The sequence below is a fragment of the Eurypyga helias genome, unplaced genomic scaffold, assembly GCF_000690775.1.
Source record: "Eurypyga helias isolate BGI_N326 unplaced genomic scaffold, ASM69077v1 scaffold676, whole genome shotgun sequence".
Classification (NCBI taxonomy): Eukaryota; Metazoa; Chordata; class Aves; order Eurypygiformes; family Eurypygidae; genus Eurypyga; species Eurypyga helias.
In genome coordinates, this window is record NW_010255773.1 from 1 (window position 1) to 19,600 (window position 19,600).

Consider the following 19,600-nt stretch of genomic DNA (forward strand, 5'->3'; position numbering starts at 1 on the left):
TTCTATGATTCTATGATTCTTTGCTGCTATTCAGTTGTCTGCCTCCTGGCAGAAGTTATGCTGGATCCCTTAAAAGAATTCTTGACCTTAGCATTAGGAAGATATAGTCGGGGAGCAACATTATATTCTTTAGCATGACTACATTGCATTGACTCCCATCATTAGTATCTTTGAACTGCCTTCTGACCTGTAGAACCATGGAACCATCTCAGTCATGTACTGCAAGCTATAGAAGAGTTATGGCAGTGCTGAAAATACCATCTCTGTCCAATCTATCACTCTCCATATCTGGATAGGACCATAATTTTCCATGCCTCCTCCTTTTTGTTTTGTGGGGGTTTGTTGGTTTGTTTTTGTGGTATATTTTGTGTGTGTGTGCATTCACCTGATGAAAATTGTGATACTGAAACACCAGCAGCAGCCTGTGTTCTGACATCACGTCATAATCAGTCCTCAGACAATTTTCATCTACTTCTGGTATCTGAGCAAATACTTGCCCTTCTAGAACTAAAGTTGGGACACCGCTCCCAGAGAAATGCACCTGAAAGTTTTGTAGCTGCTTCAGATGATGATTGGTATTGCAGAACTGTTCTGCACCCTATCTTGGGTTGTGAAACCCAGAAATGACATTTTGCAGTGTTAAGTTGGCTGATCTATGTCTGGAGTTGAACTGGGCTACTGATACTTGTCCTTGCAGAAATGTGCATTATACACAATTTAATCTGTCCATCCGTGTACCCCTGTCCCCCTACTGCACGTGTCAGTTCTGTCCATGTTGAGTGGTTAAAGACTTATTTTTTTCTGAAGCAGATTCAGGAATACCGATAATACACTCAACCTCTTTGTCACTAGCACAGTAGAGAACCAGAAGAGCTAAAGCAGTTCCAAACCATAGTGTAGAGCATGGGGTGTAGACCCCAAATAACCGCAGGTTATAGGTTATAGACCCCAAATAACCGCAGTTCCTGCCTAATTGGATGGGGGTGAAAGATGGCATCATTCCTTACATTCCCTGCAAGCTAGTACAGAAGCTATTGCCACAGAAATCATCTTTCAGCTAAGTCAGCAGCAAAGTCCAGCAAAATCAGCTAGTGTAGATGTGGCATTACATGAAGCTGTGAAATACATGGCTTTGGATCAGGATTTCTCTCTTGTATACATCTTTCACCTATTGCAGGCTCAGGAGAGGCTACATTTATTGCAGCTCCTGGTAGAACGCAATTTGGAATTAAAGCTCCCATTGTAGCTGTGATTAGATCTTGGGATCTGTATCAGTAAAGAACTGATGACCCTTATCACTAATTATATATTTTTATTGTGGATTGCTGCAGGCCAACAGAGAGCTTTTTCTAGGGATACTTTAGGAGATGTGGTGATCCCTTGCATCTTAACTGCATCTGCTTTTTATCAGTAGATTTGGTAGTAGGAAATAAGTGACATATAGGACTCTTAAAAGGTTGTAAAATGGTATGAATTACATTAATGTGGCTTAGTAACTTAAATACTTTGTAATGATTAAGGAATTTGACACTATTCTTAATTCTATACGAAAACAGTTTTCTTGATTAGGTCATATTCTAGTCTAGTTAGTTACTTTGCTGCTTAGAATTCCTTCGTAGTGTTCAGTGAAAGTGTGAAGTAGTGGGTTTGTTGAAGTTTAGCTTTAAATACTGAGTATCACAGTAGCTTAAAAGAAAATTGAAAACAATGAAAACAAGTGTGTTTACTTGTTTAGAAAAAAGATGCAAGCAAGGATGTAAAACTACAGAAATTGCTGTCAGATTAAAAAAAAAAAAAAAATTCCATAGGAGAAACAAGTCTGTTGGACCAACAGTAGTGTCTCTCCCCGGGAGAAAATTACAGCCTTTTGATGTCTTGTAGTCTAGTCTTGAAATTTTCTATTATGCCCATTTTGGCACATCTTGGGATGAGTTGTGCAGCAGTGAATATGAAAAAACAGCACCTCTGAAAGTTCACATATATTGGTTATGGTCTTAATATTTCTTTCTTATATAGAGCTTTCTCTCTGTACATGGTTTTTAGATGTTTTGTGTCCTTACAGATATACCACAAACGAGACCAAAGCCAAATTATGTAATGATTAAGAAAGATGCTGAAACCCATGAGGCAACATATTGTACAAAGGAACCTTTTATTAAGGCTCGTGTTATTGTCATTCGATGGTTGGTGTCTTTCTGGCTTGAGCCAAAACCTCACACAGGACCTCATATTCCTGGGATGGAAGGTGAAAATGTACCAAAGAATATTCAGGTAAAACCAAATATACAAAAAAATGCTGTTTTCATATTTTTGTTTAAATTGTTATGTCAGCAGTCCTTTAGAAGGTCTTGCTATGCTTCCCCCCTCCCCCCCCAAATTCTGCTTGCCTTTTTTTTTTTTTAATTAAAAAAATATATTATTCACTTGATATGCAGTGAATCCTGTCTTTGGGGGGTTTTTTCCTGAATTCTTTGTACTGTTTTAAATTATGCTGTTGTATAAATTAAATTTTACTTTTCAATTGTTGTACTAAAAATGAGCTATGAAATACTCTTTTTTTTTTTTTTTTTTTTTTTTGTTTCAGAGAGCAGCTGCTAGCATGGCTTCAAGGGAGGACAGCAAAAATGACAGTGCTGATAAGCAGGATAGAAATGCAGAGCCAGAACAATCTCATTCTAATACAAGTACTCTAACAGAGAGAGAACCAAGTTCTTCCAGCCTCTGCAGTATTGATGAAGAGCATTTAACTGATATTGAAATTGTCCGGAAAGTATTTTTTTCTAAAAGAAGCAACGTTAATTTTCTAACTGAGATTTTTCGACAGGTAAAGAACCCCCTTTAGAATGCAAGAATCATGATTATTGTATTGTAAACAATCATTATGTCATGGTTTTCTTTCAAGAGCATTTGCTTAGTTTGATCTTTTCATACATCAGCCCTGTAGCTATTAGTGCTCACAACCAATCATATTAAAATAAACCTTCTGTGGGAGCCTGCAGCTGTCAAAGAGCTGTTTTAGGAGCAATCGAATATCCTTACCTTGATAATGTTCATCAGAAGAGTGGGACAGATGGCTACAGAAGGCAATAGCTTCTGCTGCTGACTTTACTGCAATCATAAATGTTAGCTGAGCATACTCAAAATAGTGTTTCTCAGCGGAATTATTAAGCAAATTTAAGCTGAGAACATATGCCAGAATATGGAGTCTTTACTTACAATGTGAAAATACATAATTTTGAGTTCAGTGTGGGAGAATAGAACAAGATAGACTTTCTTTATGCCCCATGCTATAGGTCAAAAGATGAAGAGAGTTTTCTGAATAATAGTAAAGAAAAATATACTAGGTTTCAATTGAAATGCATGACACCTAATTGCTTTAAACAGCAGAAAACTATGTGTTAGTGTAGTTTACCTATTCTTTATTTTTAAATACAATTAGAGCATCATGGTCTTCGGTAAATGTATTTATAGTTAAGACCTGGCTAATTTTAAAAGTTTCTGATCTCTTGACTGGTTGCCATGAGCACAGATGCAGAAAACCTCCTGAAGAGGGCACTAGTCAGATGTCACACTGACTCACATGCATGATTTTTTGAAACAATAATTCTGAAGTCTTTTCAGGGAGTCATTTGTTTTAAAAGTACTGTTTTGTAAGATCTTATTTAGCTAAAAATAAGATACATGGTTACCAGTAATATATATGTCACTTGAAATTTTGTTAGTCATTTAGAACTGGTAGAACTCCATGCTTCCAAGTCCTCTGAATGGGAGATGTTGTAAGAAACTTCTGCTCATTCATTTTGCATACTTCTGATGAGTGTTTGGACCTTAATTTCAGCTGGCTATGTGTCTAGTAGATATGCCTGTATGGATTCTTATCTCTGTCTCTTTGGCAGTGAAGTTTTTGACATACTTTCTTGACAAGTTTTCTTGTTAAAACATTTTTTTCATGTTTTTAGTTTACAGGTTAAGAAAGTGAGCAAACATTTAGGTGCAGGAGTAATTTATTTGTTAAGATCCTACAGTGGCTGTGTGTTTTTTCCCCCTTATCCCTTAGAACCTGTACATTATAGAGCCCAACCTGATTTTTGTATTGTAACTTTTTTTGTCTTTTTTTCTAATCACAGGCATTTCTATTGCCGATATGTGAAGCAGCTGCCATGAGGAAAGTGGTAAAGGTGTATCAGGAATGGATTCAGCAAGAAGACAAGCCTTTATTTATGAAAGAACCTGAAGAAATAATGCAGTGCACAACTGTAGATTGTGATGGAAGTGTTGTTGACCACAATTCATCAGAGAAAGCAAAAGAAAGAGAAGAGGTAAAATATTGTTGGTTAATATTTGTGTATCTTTTGGATATGCTTGTAGACAGAGAAGTGGCCTCCTCAATGGGTTATATGTGGTTTAATTTGATGTCAGAGCATGTGTTGGAGAGAATCAGTGGTAATTAAACAGTGTATGAATGGGCTACCAATTTGATCCATTATCTGTAGATTTTTTATGAGGTTGGTTCAATTTAAAATTTCATACAGTTTTATGAATTATTCTCAAGATGTGGATTATACAGTATGCCGACCTTCAGCTGTGTAGAAAATATATACAAATGAAAGGATGTGGCAAATAGTAGTTATTTCATCCAGATACTTTAAAACAATTGTTACAAACTTCTTAAAATATAGTTGTGTCTTTAAGATGCATCTTAAACATCTGCCTACCGTTGTTTTCTATTTAATATCTATTATATCCTCTTTAATATCTATTATATCCTCTTTCCTTTAATATACAAACAAAATACCTGTCTACCAATCTGTGGGATTTTAAGAAAAAAATATTTTTCAGGAGAAAGGGATGAACTTCAGTCATCTTAGAAATTCAAACTGGGCAAGAAATGGCTGTTACAAAGACATTTTGCATAAGATGTCTGAAATTGATACTGAAGAGCAAAATGTACGAGCTGGAGTGCAGTCAGTATTGCAGGTATGAAATAGACTTGATACCTAATTTTCATCCTAATTATAAAGCTCTTGTTAGCAGTACATAAAGAGTGAAATACAGTGGAATACTCGTGCAAGGGAAACCCATGCTCCTTCAAAGCATTTCTGAATTTAAAGAATTATTTTAGATTTTTAAAGTGTGATGATAAATCAGGTTAGAAAAATGACAGTGGTTCATTACATTTTTATTGACCTTAAGTAGGACAATGTGTACACAAGTCTTTGATAACACAGGAAAAAATTTTTTTATCTTTACATCAGGACATGCATTCTGCGCTGCATCATATCACAGAAAACATAACTCTCATTTGAGTGCCACATTGTCAAATTATTCTAATTAAGTGTTTATGAGAATGCTCAGAAGCTTTTTTCTTTTAAGCTATTAAGGGTCTTTTGAAATGCTTTTAGTGTTATATAGAATGTGTCCATTTCATGTAATATGTATTTCATGTAATACGCATGCACGTACATACATATAGGTGTGTATATGACTCTAGCCTCCATAATATTCTTTTATCTAGAAGAAAATGGTTCTAAATAAAATAAAATACATGTGCATTTGCTGCCCCGCTGTGTACACTTCTTTCATGGGTCACCATGCTAATCAGAACTCATTGTTTATACCACAGCTTGAATGATTTCATGAATAGGGTTTCCTATTGTGCTCTACACTATTACATAAAGAAATAAACTTTGGAACTGAAACCACTTTTGAATTCAAATATGTTATAATAATTTAAGCTTCATAATCTTTACATGCAATGACTATTTAGACTATGAAGTGTTTCTGAGAAAAGGATCAGTGAAGTATCTTTAATCTGTTTGCAGTGTATTACTAAGGTTTGTACATCTGAGAATGCCTAGAAGAGTCATTTGACCAGCACATACTTTTTTTAGACTGAAAAGCATCAAGACATCATTCTAATCCAGTCCTATGTCTGAATTCGCAAAGTTTCCTGACCTGGAACCATATTTGTCCTCTTTCTGTGAATCAACAATCCAATACTTCTGTCTTGATTTTTCTTTGCATTTAATTCTTGCATAGACTTACTTCTAGGCACTTAGAGTTGGGATAGCTCATTAGTTGAGGCTAGTGAATGTAAAGCTGCATACTGACAGTTTTTAATTATAACAATCTGAAGTGGTCTGTAGAGGAAAATGTCAACTATAGAACCAATGATTTCTTGTACATGTGGATTAAAAAAGATCAATAAAAATTAATTGGAAGTCTAGGGCTCATTGTGATTCAAATGCTTCCTAAATGTACATAATAATATAACAACACTTAAGTAGTTCCTGTAACACCTGCAAAGTCCTTGCCTATTTTGTTTTCATAATTTTCATTCTGAAAGCCCTAATTTTCACTATCCACTGAAATCAACCACTTTGGAGAAGGTATCCTGTTTCCTACTTCTGGTAAGATTTACTGATCACAGACGGATGAATGCTTTAGTTTCCCAGAACATAATACAGGTCTTGTCATGCTGAAACACACACTGTGTGCCAGAACTATTTCAAGTAGTTTAGCATGTATTGTACTAGTCAGTTACTGGCTTAGAGGTGGAACTTTTGTGCAGTGGACTACTTTGCTGGGACATATTTGTCTGTCAGTTAAAATAGTCGTATTGAATGCTTTGTTGTACCATCTGTCGGTGACAGCAAGAATATACAAATATAGAATCATAGGATCGTTTGGGTTGGAAGGGACCTTAAAGATCATCTAGTTCCAACCCCCCTGCCATGGACAGGGACACCCTCCACTAGACCAGGTTGCTCAAAGCCTCATCCAGCCTGGCCTTGAAGACAGCCAGGGATGGGGCATCCACAACTTCTCTGGGCAACCTGTTCCAGTATGTCACCACCCTCTCCACGAAGAACTTCTTCTTGATATCTAATCTAAACCTTCCCACTTTCAATTTAAACCCATTAGCCCTTGTCCTGTCACTACAGGCCCTTGTAAAAAGTCCCCTCCCAGCTTCCTTGTGGGCCCCCTTCAGCTTCTGGAGGGCTGCAATGAGGTCTCCCCAGAGCCTTCTCTTCTACAGGCTGAACAAGCCCAATTCTCTCAGCCTGTCCCCATAGGAGAGGTGCGTCAGCTCTCTGATCACCTCTGTGGCCCTCCTCTGGACTCATTCCAACTGGTCTATATCCTTTTGATGTTTAGGGCTCCATAGCTGGACACAGTACTCCAGGTGGGGTCTCACAAGAGCAGAGTAGAGGGGCAGAATCACCTCCCTCAACCTGCTGGCCACCTCCTGATGTAGCCAAGAATATGTTTTGTAGGAAACAAAAAGGGAAAAAAAATCAGTCTTATTGTTGCTGTAGCATCACATCAAGCTACCTTACGTTGAAATATATACTTTTGAGTATATATACAGCTTTTTCTGTTAATCTAGATTTTCTTTTCCTGGTTACTGTTATCTGAATTTCTGAAAACCTCCAAGTGTTTCAAGCTCATAACATCCACTCTTTTCTACTTACAGGTTTTTATAATAAATTCTTCAAATATATTTTTTCTTGAACCTGCCAATGAAATTAAAGCTCTGCTGGATGAACACACTGATATGTGTAAACGCATTCTTAATATCTATCGCCACATGGTAGTTCAAGTGACTATGGACAAGAAGACATGGTAAAATTCTAATACTTTTTTCTTAGATTATTTGTTCAGAAAATAAATGTGAAAATTTGCATGGTAGTAAATACAGTAGAGTGGTACTGACTGTATGAACTAGTTTCTCTAAATCAGTAAATACATGGACTTCAGCATCACAGACAACACAGGGGAAGAGATTACTTCCTCTGTTAAAGCCAGATACATATACAAACTAGTATTAAGGAGCTACTGCTGACTTACTGCCAGGGTGTTTTGCTCATACGTCAGAGTGCTAGATATGAAAACATGTATGAAGCTTCAGAGCCTTATTTGAAAGTAAACAAAAAATCCTCTGATAAGCATGAGTAACTACTATAATCAGTTGTGGGTTGCTCTTCATCTATGATTGTGTGCAAGAGTCTGTGTACTGTATAAATGTGTTGTTCCTTTCCAGTGCTTAAAGTGCCTAGCAGATGCAAGGCACTTTCACTTTCAAATTAATTTCTCTTTTTTCCCCCCTCTCCTTTAAATAGCTGTCTCTAATGAGGTAGTGTATTGCCGCTATTCTCCACTGCAAGGAAGTAGGACCAAGGGGATTTCAAATGGCTGATTTACTCCATTTTAACTTGACTTGCATTCAATTTGTCACTAGTATTTCTTGAGTTCTGGGTATGTAGAGCTGTCATTACATGTTATGTGAAGCTAGTCTCCTCCTGTGAGGAAATAAGGAGTCAGTTCAAGGCTAGCCACTGCCAAATTTGGGAGTAACAAGAGAAAACATACCACTACATTTGTCTTTTCTTCCCCAGTTCCACATCACTGTGAAGAAGTGACTATGGACTGTGATAGCAAAGATTGTGCCACACAAAATATTGATGAAGGTTGTTAATGATAATGTAGCATTGCCAAAGCCTGACATTGATACAGCAACAACAAAACCACAAAAAAATCCCCAAAGAAGCAAAAAAGCAAAAGCCCAGTTTTGAAGTAAAACTAAAACTTTGATTGTAATTTCAGGCCATTGAAGGTTATAGCACTTGAATGACGTGGCAAAAGTTAGAGGGCGACAGGGGTTCCTGGCTTTTAAGTGTGCAAAGGAAATTGGAGTAATTTCTTTTGCAAGAACTAAGATAGGCTGTTTGTAGTCACTGTGTCCTATTTGGAATGTGTTTGAGCAAGTAGAGCTTGGTTATTATCTTTAAAAGTATCCTTGTATATAATCTTTAAAAGTATCCTTGTATATACAGAAGTATAACAATGGTAACTCCAAGTTTAATGTTGTTTTGCAGGGAACAGATGCTATTTGTGCTACTCAGGGTGACTGAATCTGTACTGAAAATACCACCCCAAACTTTGTTGCAATATCAAGGACGAAAAAACTCCACTTTAGCTGGAAGACTTGCAGGACCCCTTTTCCAGGCAATTAAACAAAAATTCACATTAATTAATTCAGTTTAATTTTAACTAAGAGATAATGCAACAACCACTGTTGGCTGGTTTGTCATCTTAAATCATTGACCATGTTACCCAGATAATGCGAATGGTGTGGGTTAAAGGAGTGGCTGTTGTTATGTTACTTTCTGTCCTATATTTAATAACACTGACAGTGGTTTTTGGGGTACTTTGAAATTTAAAAATTCCCATCCTTTAGCTGAGTTGGGATAACTGGCCATGTGTGCAGCTGTAGCCTGCTTCCATTGCAAAATTAGCTCAAGTCAGCATTTCTGTGCCATCCATACTTAACCTACCGATTTTTTTTATTCCTTACAGTAGTATCAGATCCATTCAAAGTTTACAGTTGCAGAGTGCTGTTGTAGCAGCTTCTCTGTAAATAGAAACTGTAAAGTCTCTAGATTCTTTAGTAGAAAAAAAAAAAGGATACACAAGATACAAATGAGATGAGAACTAATTGAGAACAGTATTACAAAACTCCTTGTCAAAACTTGTAAGATACTGAAAGATCTTTAGAGTTAAACCAGTTTTTTTCTGTATCCAAGTCAGAAGCCCATGCTAACATAACACTGGATAATCCATTAAAAGTCTGTGTGTATTGGTGAGGAAAAGAGTGTCAGTAATACAGAGAAATTTCTGTGGCAGTTAGAAACTTCTTAAGCAGTAACATTTGAATGTTAACATCTTTTGTTTGGAACCCGACTTTTCTCACTTTATTCTTTTAGACTCTTATAGTAGCTTGGATCAAAGCAAATCTAAATGTGTACATCTCTCGAGAGCTTTGGGATGACTTGCTGTCTGTAATGTCATCACTGACATATTGGGAAGAGCTGGCCACTGAGTGGTCACTGACAATGGAGACACTAACTAAAGTATTGGCTAGAAACTTATATAGCCTGGACCTCACTGACCTGCCGTTGGATAAATTAAGTGAGCAGAAGCAGAAAAAACACAAAGGCAAAGGTAAGGCAACACTGTATGCATATAATTTGAATTTAGCTGGGGTATTTGAGCTGAGGCATCTCTATCACCTGAAATAACCCGGTTTCTTTAAGATAAGGCTGCTTTTTATAACCACCCCAAAATCTCCATGTAAAGATTCACTTGTGCAAATCATGAGGCATATATGAAGTATTGTTCTTAAGTCTGTTCATTTAAAGCTAAAATGTTACACTGTAGTGGGTTATGTCTTTCTCCTTTTATCAAAACAATTAAATAGTTGAATCATAGAATCATAGGATGGTTAGGGTTGGAAGGAACCTTAAAGATCATCTAGTTCCAACCCCCCTGCCATGGGCAGGGACACCTTGCACTAGACCAGGTTGCTCAAAGCCACATCCAGCCTGGCCTTGAAGACATCCAGGGATGGGGCATCCACAACATCTCTGGGCAACCTGTTCCAGTGCCTCACCACCCTCTCCGTGAAAAATTTCTTGCGGAAATCTAATCTAAACCTCCCTGTTTTCAATTTGTACCCGTTACCCCTTGTCCTGTCACTACAGGCCCTTGTAAAAAGTCCTCTCCCAGCATCCTTGTAGGCCCCCTTCAGGTACTGGAAGGCTGCAATGAGGTCTCCTCAGAGCCTTCTCTTCTCCAGGCTGAACAACCCCAATTCTCTCAGCCTTTCGTCATAGGAGAGGTGCTCCAGCCCTCTGATCATCTTTGTGGCCCTCCTCTGGACTCGCTCCAAGTGGTCAATATCCTTCTGATATTGGGAGTTCCACAGCTGGACGCAGTACTCCAGGTGGGGTCTCACCAGAGCGGAGTACAGGGACAGAATCACCTCCCTAGACCTGCTGGCCACACTTCTCTGGATACAGCCCAGGATACGGTCGGCCTTCTGGGCTGCCAGTCATAACAGTCCCAATCATAACTTGTTGAGAGTAACAAAGATTACACAGCTGGTAAAAATTAGTTAGCTAGCTTGCAAGTGACTATGGCAAGCACAATTGGGATATCGATCCTGAAATCCAACAAGTTATGTTTAAAGATGAAATGTGAGATGAATATAGTTTGATTTGGGCTCTAATCCATCACTAAGCCATGGGGAAGAAAGGTTTCGTCAAAGTGACCTTGTTGGACTATTTAAGAGAAAGGATACTTTCAGTAATCTGTATGAATGGTACCAGTTTTTAAACTGATTCCTAAACAATGCAGGAAATAATCTGTAGGACATAAAGTGGGAAGAAAAGGCGGCTACTTGCTTGTAATGGTACGGATCTGGAATTGGTAAGGAATAGGAAGTCTGCCCTCCTGGACAGAGTGCTGGATTGAGATTTGCAAAACCTGGATTTTCTTCCCAGATCAGAGACTTTCTGCATGTGACCATGATCAATCACTTCTGTCTTTGTCCACTTCTGTAAAACACGGGTAATGGTACTGTTCTCCTTGAAAAAATGCTATTGAGATCTAATATTGAGAGGCAGGTTTATATTTAGTGTGTAATAAAGATAGAAAAAAGTATAATTTTTAGTCTACATTTTAATCTCTTTGTGTTCTGATTGATGTGGTTCTCCAGTCAAACCTGAGGGAAGGTACTTCCTACAATATGCTTGGGTTTGTCGGTTAAAAAAAAAAAAAAAAAAAAAAGGTAGTAGTCTGATCTGAGGCAAGAATGTGTATGGTTAGTTGAAAATAGGTTTAAAAACCACTTTGAATCACGTATAGCACCCATATAGAGCCACGAGAGAAGAGTTTGTTAGCCAGTAATAGAGTTCCAGAGAAAGCCCCTATTGTTAACAATAGTGAGTTGCAGAGTTAACTTCAGCTTTGGAAGTAATAAATATTATACAAATTATGCCAAGTTTCTTTGGCCCTGTTCATTTGCTGATAATAATGAACATCATGTACTAAGGCACACTTTCCAAGAAGATGCCCTTTTAATGATTGTAATTGTTTATCAAGTATAATTTTGGATTATATGAGTTCTGTGTGGATAGGGAAATACATTGCAAATATTCTTCAGATAACTTTTTTTACATACCATTGTTTTTCATAGTTTCTCGTATGAGTTTTATTTACTTCAGTGTAAATGTCAAATCTGAATTTGTTCCATCTTTTCTTAGTATAGTATTTTTTATGAATTTCCAAAGAGCATTGTTCTCTAATCCAGTCATCCCATTTTTCTGCTTTTGCATTTGGTGTTAAAATATTCTGTCACCTTTTTTTTCCTGTTCCTTAAATGTTATTAAATTCTTTGTAAAAAAACCCACAATATTAATGGTCTGTAATATATGATTTTCTGTGTGTAATAGGAACAGTGAACGAAAAGTTTCATGTGTGTCATTACACATTTTAGTGAGGATACAACCTTTGTAAACCCAGTTTTATCGTGGTTTTGTACTTGATTGGTCAGAAAAGAAAATCACAGTAGTTTAACATCAACGTTTCTGAAAACGTTTGAGTTTTTCTCAGTGTTAATGCTGGCTGAGTGGGTTTATGTATTTTAAAACCAGTAAGGAGCCATTTAGCTTTTAAAATCATGCTTGCTTTGAGAACATAGTTTATTCTCTTCAACTTCAAGACTCTTGGAAAGAACATTAAGTATAAATGTCTGTTGACACCAGAATAGTAGTGAATAGATTTTCAATTCTGTTTTTGCAGGTGCTGGGCATGAATTCCCAAAATCTTCCATTGATAAGTCCTTTTCTAGAGGCTGGAGCCGTGATCAGCCTGGACAAGTACCAATGAGACAACGCAGTGCTACAACCACTGGCTCCCCAGGAACAGAAAAGGCAAGAAGCATAGTGCGGCAGAAAACAGTTGGTATGTATCTGTAAAAGATGATATAAGTGACATCTGAGAAAGGGTAAGGAATTAATAACTGACTTCTGTTATTAGAGCATAACATCTTTCCATGAAGGTATACTATCTATAACAGCTAGTTAAATTTGTAAATTATGCAGCCTTATGTGCTTTAGGGTTGCTGAATAACTTGTGGCTACTAGAATTACAGTTACTGCAAATGAAAGTAATGCAGTTTATGTATTCTTCGAGAGTTTGATCACATGCTTAGGCTGGATTGGGAAAACAATACTATTGTATGTGTATGAGAGACAAAAAAACTGGAATGGTTTGAGCGGTTTTATGGATAGGTGGGCAATAGAAGGCTTTTGAAGTGCATATTTTCATAAACTGTACTCAAAATAGGCTGCTTTCCAACTGTGCGAAGAAAAGTGTGAGAAATATGTATATATCATATCTGCATAGTTTATAAAATGTGTTGTCTTTTACTATACCTTGAATCTTTCATTAATGAAAGATTGGCACATATGTGTGCAATTTTCCATTTCTGATGTCGTCTATTTTTCAATATCATTACTTGCAGATGTGTTAGAAGTGAGTGATGCTGAACAGGGCTTTAGGTGGATTGCTTAAAAGAATATTCAGTTATGTTCATATGATTTGCTTATACTATTTTAACATGAACTGGACTACAAATTTATTTATTCTATTGTCTCATCTTGATCTCAGTGCTATTCCTTATGTGAAGGAAAATCAAGTTAATTTTACTTTTTTTACTTAAAAGAAGAATCTTTTAAGGAATATCTCATGCTTTTTTACTATCTTTATAGTAGTAGTGACTTCAGTCACTGTGTGTTGTTGCTTCACTGGTGCTTCGTGGAAGCAGGTACATTCTGACACTTAGAAACCAGGCATGCATGTTGAGAGTTGAATATGTAATTTTGTTAGCTTTTTAGAAATTAAGATTTTATTTCTCTTTCAAAAAATATTTGCAATTAATTTTCTTTAAGTCAGAGATTTTTAGTCAGAGTTTTCATTTGAATATTCTTCAAAATTCTAAGAATTGTTTTCTCGTAAGGCTTTTGTTGGTGCAGAAGAGTTAATTGTTCTATAAGCAGGACAGATATGTGAGAAAATGAAGTCACTACTCCAAAATTGCCTCTCTTTTAAGAATTCAAATGCTATACAGCTTTTTCTGTATCTTATGCTGACAGCACTTAGTTTGACTGAAGTTTTCCTTATGGATCACAGACACTTTAAATGTAATTTCTGCTTCTCTGTAGATAGTCTGTGATTAACTGTTGTAGTGTTTTTTGTTTAAATCTTAATTGTCTTAACATGGTAAAGCTCATGTTAAAATTTCTTTTTTGCAAATTGTTAATATTTCAGATATTCTGTTTGTGTTGTTTGGTCAATTAATGGGTTTGTTTTGCTTCTGTTTGAAAGATGGCTGTTTACATGATGTTAGCCCTAAAGGGACTGAAATTTATCCTAATCAAGCAATATATTGACCTGGTTAGCAGCAAACTAACCTGATTTTAGCTTCACTGTAGTTTAGCTTCCATGGTTTTGTTCCTTTCTTCCAATTATCTTACGTATTTGATATTATTAGACCAAGTTTATATTACTGTAAATAGTTAAAATTTCAACTCTATTCATATAGAATACCAGATGCTTGTCCACAGAATACCAGCTGTGGACAAGCATCACAGCATTAGTAGGATGGTTTTAAAAGACGAAAGCCCAAAAAGAGTTGTAAGAGCCAGAATCTCAACCTCTTCTGTTTTTTAAAATGTTAATGAAGAATATGTTACTTGTCTTAACTGTCTGCAAACAGTTGCCTGTTATTGTCACTCAGGTCTTCTAAGACAAGTGCTTCTTAATCTGTGCCAATTAACACAGGGTCACATAATAAAAAAAAGTAGTTTATAGGCACAACAAGTAAAATTTTCTTATCCTTCAGTTTAATGTTAGCTCCACAAACTAAATCTAGAATTGAGTCAGACCTCAGATACGTTACATAATATCTGATATGTAGTGTATTTCCTTTGATTGTGAGTAAAATACTCTTTTATATCTGAGTAGGGGAGATGTGCATGTTGAATATTTTATGGTAAGAAAAAGCTGAAGTTTTTTTCATCTGTTTTATGTTGTACACGTTTTGTGTACATCTGTGCACCTCTATTTTTTGAGCTATCCTCATGCCAGCACACATTTATTGCTGCACCAACTTTGTGTGTATGTGTGTTACTCAAATAAAAATCACGGCTTTTCTGATATGCAGTGTGTACATTTTTAGCCTGAACTTATGTAAAGTAATTTTTGGAAAAGGGCCTTTCTGTGATATGCGTATGGGTTGAAAAATCTTCTATAGGGCTAGATAGAGAATTTATGGCTTAAGTGGCACATTCTAGTCCTATAAATATACCAGATCAGAAAGAATGAACTAATCTATTGTTCTGCTTTTGTCTGTAGACAACAATGGAAGGTTATAAACTGTCAAATATCTAGTTAACATTCTGGTATTAAGTCTGCCTCTACTTAACTACTTAATTGAATGTGATACATCTTATTTAAAATAATAAATGACATATTTTCCTTTTACTACAGCATCTCAATTTCAATAATAATACTCTGCATTTTTTTCCTTCAAAAGTTTCTGTAAAATTTCTGCCTTCCAGTTTGTAAATGGGTTGTTCTGCCCCCTTCTCGCTACTATCATTATAATATGGTGGAAAAGATCCAGTCAAATTATAAGGGACACTTTATGTTAGGATTTGTAATGAACACAGTATATATAATCTCAAAAGCTTGGGTTAATTAGAATCATAGAATCACTTAGGTTGTAAAAGACCCTTAAGATTTACTATGTAACTTGTTTTTTTTTCTCTTGCCTACATTCATTTTAAGGTGCATAATGATAATGTAATGCATCTAACTATCACTGTATCCTGTATTTTATTGTTGTACCTCTTAAACAAAGAGATGTTAAAGCCTTAATTGCCTTTTTTGGTTCTAGGATTGGTTTCTGTCTTATAAACTAAGTTTAATAGAGAATTGTTTCAAATTGTTTTTTCAAACTGATGTTAAGAAACCGCTTAACTTGTGCTGAATTTGTTAAATGTGTTTTCTGCTCTGTACATTGACCCACCCAAGTTATCTGCATGTTGCTGTTAGGAACAGTACTTTAACTTGAGTTAGGAATCTGATGTGCTCAAGTTTCACTGCACTCCATTCATGTACTTCTGATTCCCATACAGATCAGGAGCACTAAGATTCTAAGTCTGTATTCCATGTTGTTTTGAAAATAGATATAGGAAAGTTCAAAGGCTGAGTAAATATGGTACTGACAATATTTATGTAAAATGCACTGAAGTTTCCTTAAAAGACATTTATCAGCAACTATTTTAAAACAACTTTCCAATTTGCAACAGTTTGAAAAAGAAGCTGCTTTGGAAACAATGAATGTTGCTTTCTGCAGAACTTAAGTATACTTTGAAACTGAATGCAGTATCAGTTTCTGCTATGTTTTACTCTGACAAAGGAAAGCAAATAGCATAAAGATTCATTTATTTGAAAAGCTGCAGATAAAACCTTGATCTTGATACCATAATTCTTATGTATGTTTTCCATTCTGTAGGACTGTTGGCAGGAGATGAGATATGAAAAGGTGCATTGGGATCAGTTTAGCAAGATTTATCCAGTATCGATAAAAGCCAGACCCTATGGATAAGAAACAATATAATGTTTTTTGTTGTCAAACCATTTCACTTCAGTCATTTCATTTTTAATGTGGAGCTATAACAAGTTGTACTGCAAATTTCTCCACACATTATTGATCATTTTCTCCTTATGCTTTTGAATCTCATTTGGAGAATCTTGAATTCAAGAGCATGGGTATGTGCAAAATTTAGAGATACTTTTTCAGGAGTACACCAAAGGAAACTATAAAAATGCAGATGTAGTGTAAGGATTTTTTTCTGTTAAAAATTTCGAGTTTGAGTGCTTGTGGCATGACTTGAACTTTGATTTTTCAACCCCTGATGCAATGGGAAAAAAGAAGTGTTAATTAGTTTCTTGATTCTGAATGCAAAATCTCTGTAATCATTATAATAAAGGCATTGTTGCTGCTTTACATAAAAGTTAAAAATTCAAAAAGTCTTATGTGTCCACTGATACTTTTCTTTCTTACAGCTCTGCCAATATCTGCTGTGCTGAAATGTTTTAATTTTTGAATTTTCTTCCTTTTTATCTTTGTTTTCTCTGTTGCTGCTTTTTCTGTGACACAAGCTTTTCATTATAGTCACTCTTCTTTTTTCCTTCCCCACTTCTTTCTTTTCCTTTTTAAAGCTATGAGAAGCCGATCCATTGGTGAATGTGCTCTGCCATCAGCCTATATACGCAGTGCTAAAAGTGCTCCTGTTCTGATCCATACTTCCAAACCCTTCTTGCCTGATATTGTTCTCACTCCCCTTTCTGATGAGCTTTCAGGTAGTGCCACCTCTGCTAATTTCTGCACCCCCTTTATCACTTTTTTAAACCTTATGCTTTCAGATTCTGCTAAATCATTGAATTTTTCAAAATAGAAATACTTGGGGGATGAGGGGAGAGGGGAAGAGATTAAGAATGAATGTTTTGAGTTAAGTAAAATACCATGCTGTTTTGCAATTCATTCTGGAACTCTTGGAAGTTAGTGCTGTGCCAATGTTTAATATCATAAAATGAAAAGCAGGGAAATTTCTTGCTTATTCAATTTATTAGTAAGCAGGAATATAGCATCTGTCTACCAGAGAGTACAGCTAATCTAAACGGTTTTTAGTGATGAGTGAGGGAGGGAAAAGAAGAACATAATTTTACTTTGACCTGCCATTTATATCTTTCTACATGAATTTTTTACTTCGGTGTCATAGATGATGTGAGGACAACCATGATAATGATACTTTAGCTCCCATGAAAAAAGAATGTCTGAAGTATATGGTATCATATAATATGCTTTACAGTATGCCTGTTTTTCATTAACACATAAAAACATTAAAAAATCTAAGATAGTTTGGAAGTCTAAAGTGCTGTGTTTTGGTGGTGTTTTCCAAATGATGCACTTTTTACAGAGTTGTAGGTTTCCTTGACATTGTTTGGTCCAGCAGGGTGGCTGGCTAGAATTTTGACAGTAGCTTTCTTTGGATAATTTTCTTTGAACAAATAGGTTCATCAATTAGAATTAGCACAGATTTTAAAAATGCATTCATGAAAGTTTACAGATAACCTGGTGGTTTTTTCCTGTGCTCCAGCTTTTACATAGGTGTAAATTAGTAGCATGTAAGGCAGACAGTCATGTTATGTCTTTGTCTCAATGACTGGAGAAAAAAAATGAAAGCACAGTGGAAGGACTATTTATATAGTCAAAACTATTTACAAATATAGGGACTTATGGCAGTATTTTTTTAATAGAAGATGGGTTTGGTTTTTTCCTTTTCTGTCTCTCCTGCCTGCCTTTGTTACCCAAGAAGTATGAAGAACTGCATTTTCATAATTTTATTATTATGTGTGTCCAAAATTATGTCATCTTGTTGTGAAATACAAATGTGGTGCCTTAGTATTCTATCTGAAAACATGAATGGAGGATTGGTTCAAGGAACCCACTCTAGAGATACTAGATTTTCATAATTAAAAAATTATAAAGTATTTGAATGCAAATCTTGATACCACAAAGAATAATAAACCACTAATTATATGTAATAATTCAATAAATACATGAATGCTAAGGATATCTCTTATGAGATAGGAATTACTAAAACTTAGAAAATGGTGTTTTTTATAGGAATGATACATGAACATCTATTAGGAAATAGATCTTAACTGGCTATAACAATGTTGGAAATGGCCTGTTCTTAATGAATATCTGAAGAGCACCTGCAGAAGGAAATGAGCTTTCACAGGGAACTATTATTTTCTCACATAGTCACTGGTACTTAATTATTCTCTCCTAAAGAAGGCAAAAGTGCTTTTGCAGTCAATTTTATCATCCATGTTTCTGAAAAGTCCTGGTTTGCATCTTTCTTCTGATGTGTCCCAAACCTGATAGCTCTCTCACTGTTATCCTTTCTGTTGACACTCATCTGATACAAAAACTGCAGGGCCAATTTAATTCTTAAAAGTGAAATAATTTCACAGACCTTGGCTTCTAACATAGAAAAAGTCCTAGGCACTTCCTAGTTTTGGTGTCTTCTTTATCAGGTGGTTGTTGAAACAGTTTCATGATGTGCCCAGGTGTGGTGGGTTGACCTTGGCTGGAGACCAGGTGCCCACAAAAGTTCCTCAGCTGGGCGGGGGAGAGAAAATATGATGAAAGGCTTGTGAATTGAGCTAAGGACAGGGAGAGATCATTAAGCAATTGCTGCCATGGGCAAAACAGACTCATCTTAGGTAAAATTCTAATTTATCACCAATCAAATTAGAGTAAAAGACAACTAAAACCAAATCTTGGAACACCTTCCCCCACCCCTCCCTTCTTCCTAGGCTCGAATTCACTCCCACTTTTATGTACCTTCTAGCTCCGCGCAGTAAAGGAGGAGAGGGAATGGGAGTTGTGGTCAGTTCATCACACGGTGTCTCTGCTGATGAGAGGGAGGACCCCTTGCGCTTTCCCCCTGCACCAACGTGGAGTCCCACCCACAGCAGACAGTCCTCCATGAACTTCTCCAACATGAGTCCTTTCCACGGGCTGTAGTTCTTCACGAACTGCTCCAGTGTGCAGTCCTTCAGGAGTAGCCTGCTCCAGAGTAGGTCCCTCATGGTGTCACAAGTCCTGCCAGCA

The 19,600-nt window shown here is 36.3% G+C and overlaps 1 protein-coding gene across 1 annotated transcript in view; it reads left to right on the top strand.

Annotated features, from left to right (window-relative positions):
• Positions 1 to 505: 505 nt before the first annotated feature.
• RALGAPA1 (Ral GTPase activating protein, alpha subunit 1 (catalytic)) overlaps positions 506 to 19,600 on the top strand; it is a gene marked incomplete at its 5' end in the record, with an annotated part of 40,195 nt that continues 21,100 nt past the window's right edge. Inside the window, 10 exons of the mRNA XM_010153396.1 lie at positions 506 to 607; positions 2,063 to 2,271; positions 2,585 to 2,824; positions 4,128 to 4,319; positions 4,840 to 4,977; positions 7,478 to 7,626; positions 8,880 to 9,009; positions 9,768 to 10,005; positions 12,646 to 12,807; positions 17,137 to 17,277. Of these exons, the coding sequence (XP_010151698.1) occupies positions 506 to 607; positions 2,063 to 2,271; positions 2,585 to 2,824; positions 4,128 to 4,319; positions 4,840 to 4,977; positions 7,478 to 7,626; positions 8,880 to 9,009; positions 9,768 to 10,005; positions 12,646 to 12,807; positions 17,137 to 17,277 (1,701 nt within the window). The remainder of the gene's footprint in view (positions 608 to 2,062; positions 2,272 to 2,584; positions 2,825 to 4,127; positions 4,320 to 4,839; positions 4,978 to 7,477; positions 7,627 to 8,879; positions 9,010 to 9,767; positions 10,006 to 12,645; positions 12,808 to 17,136; positions 17,278 to 19,600) is intronic.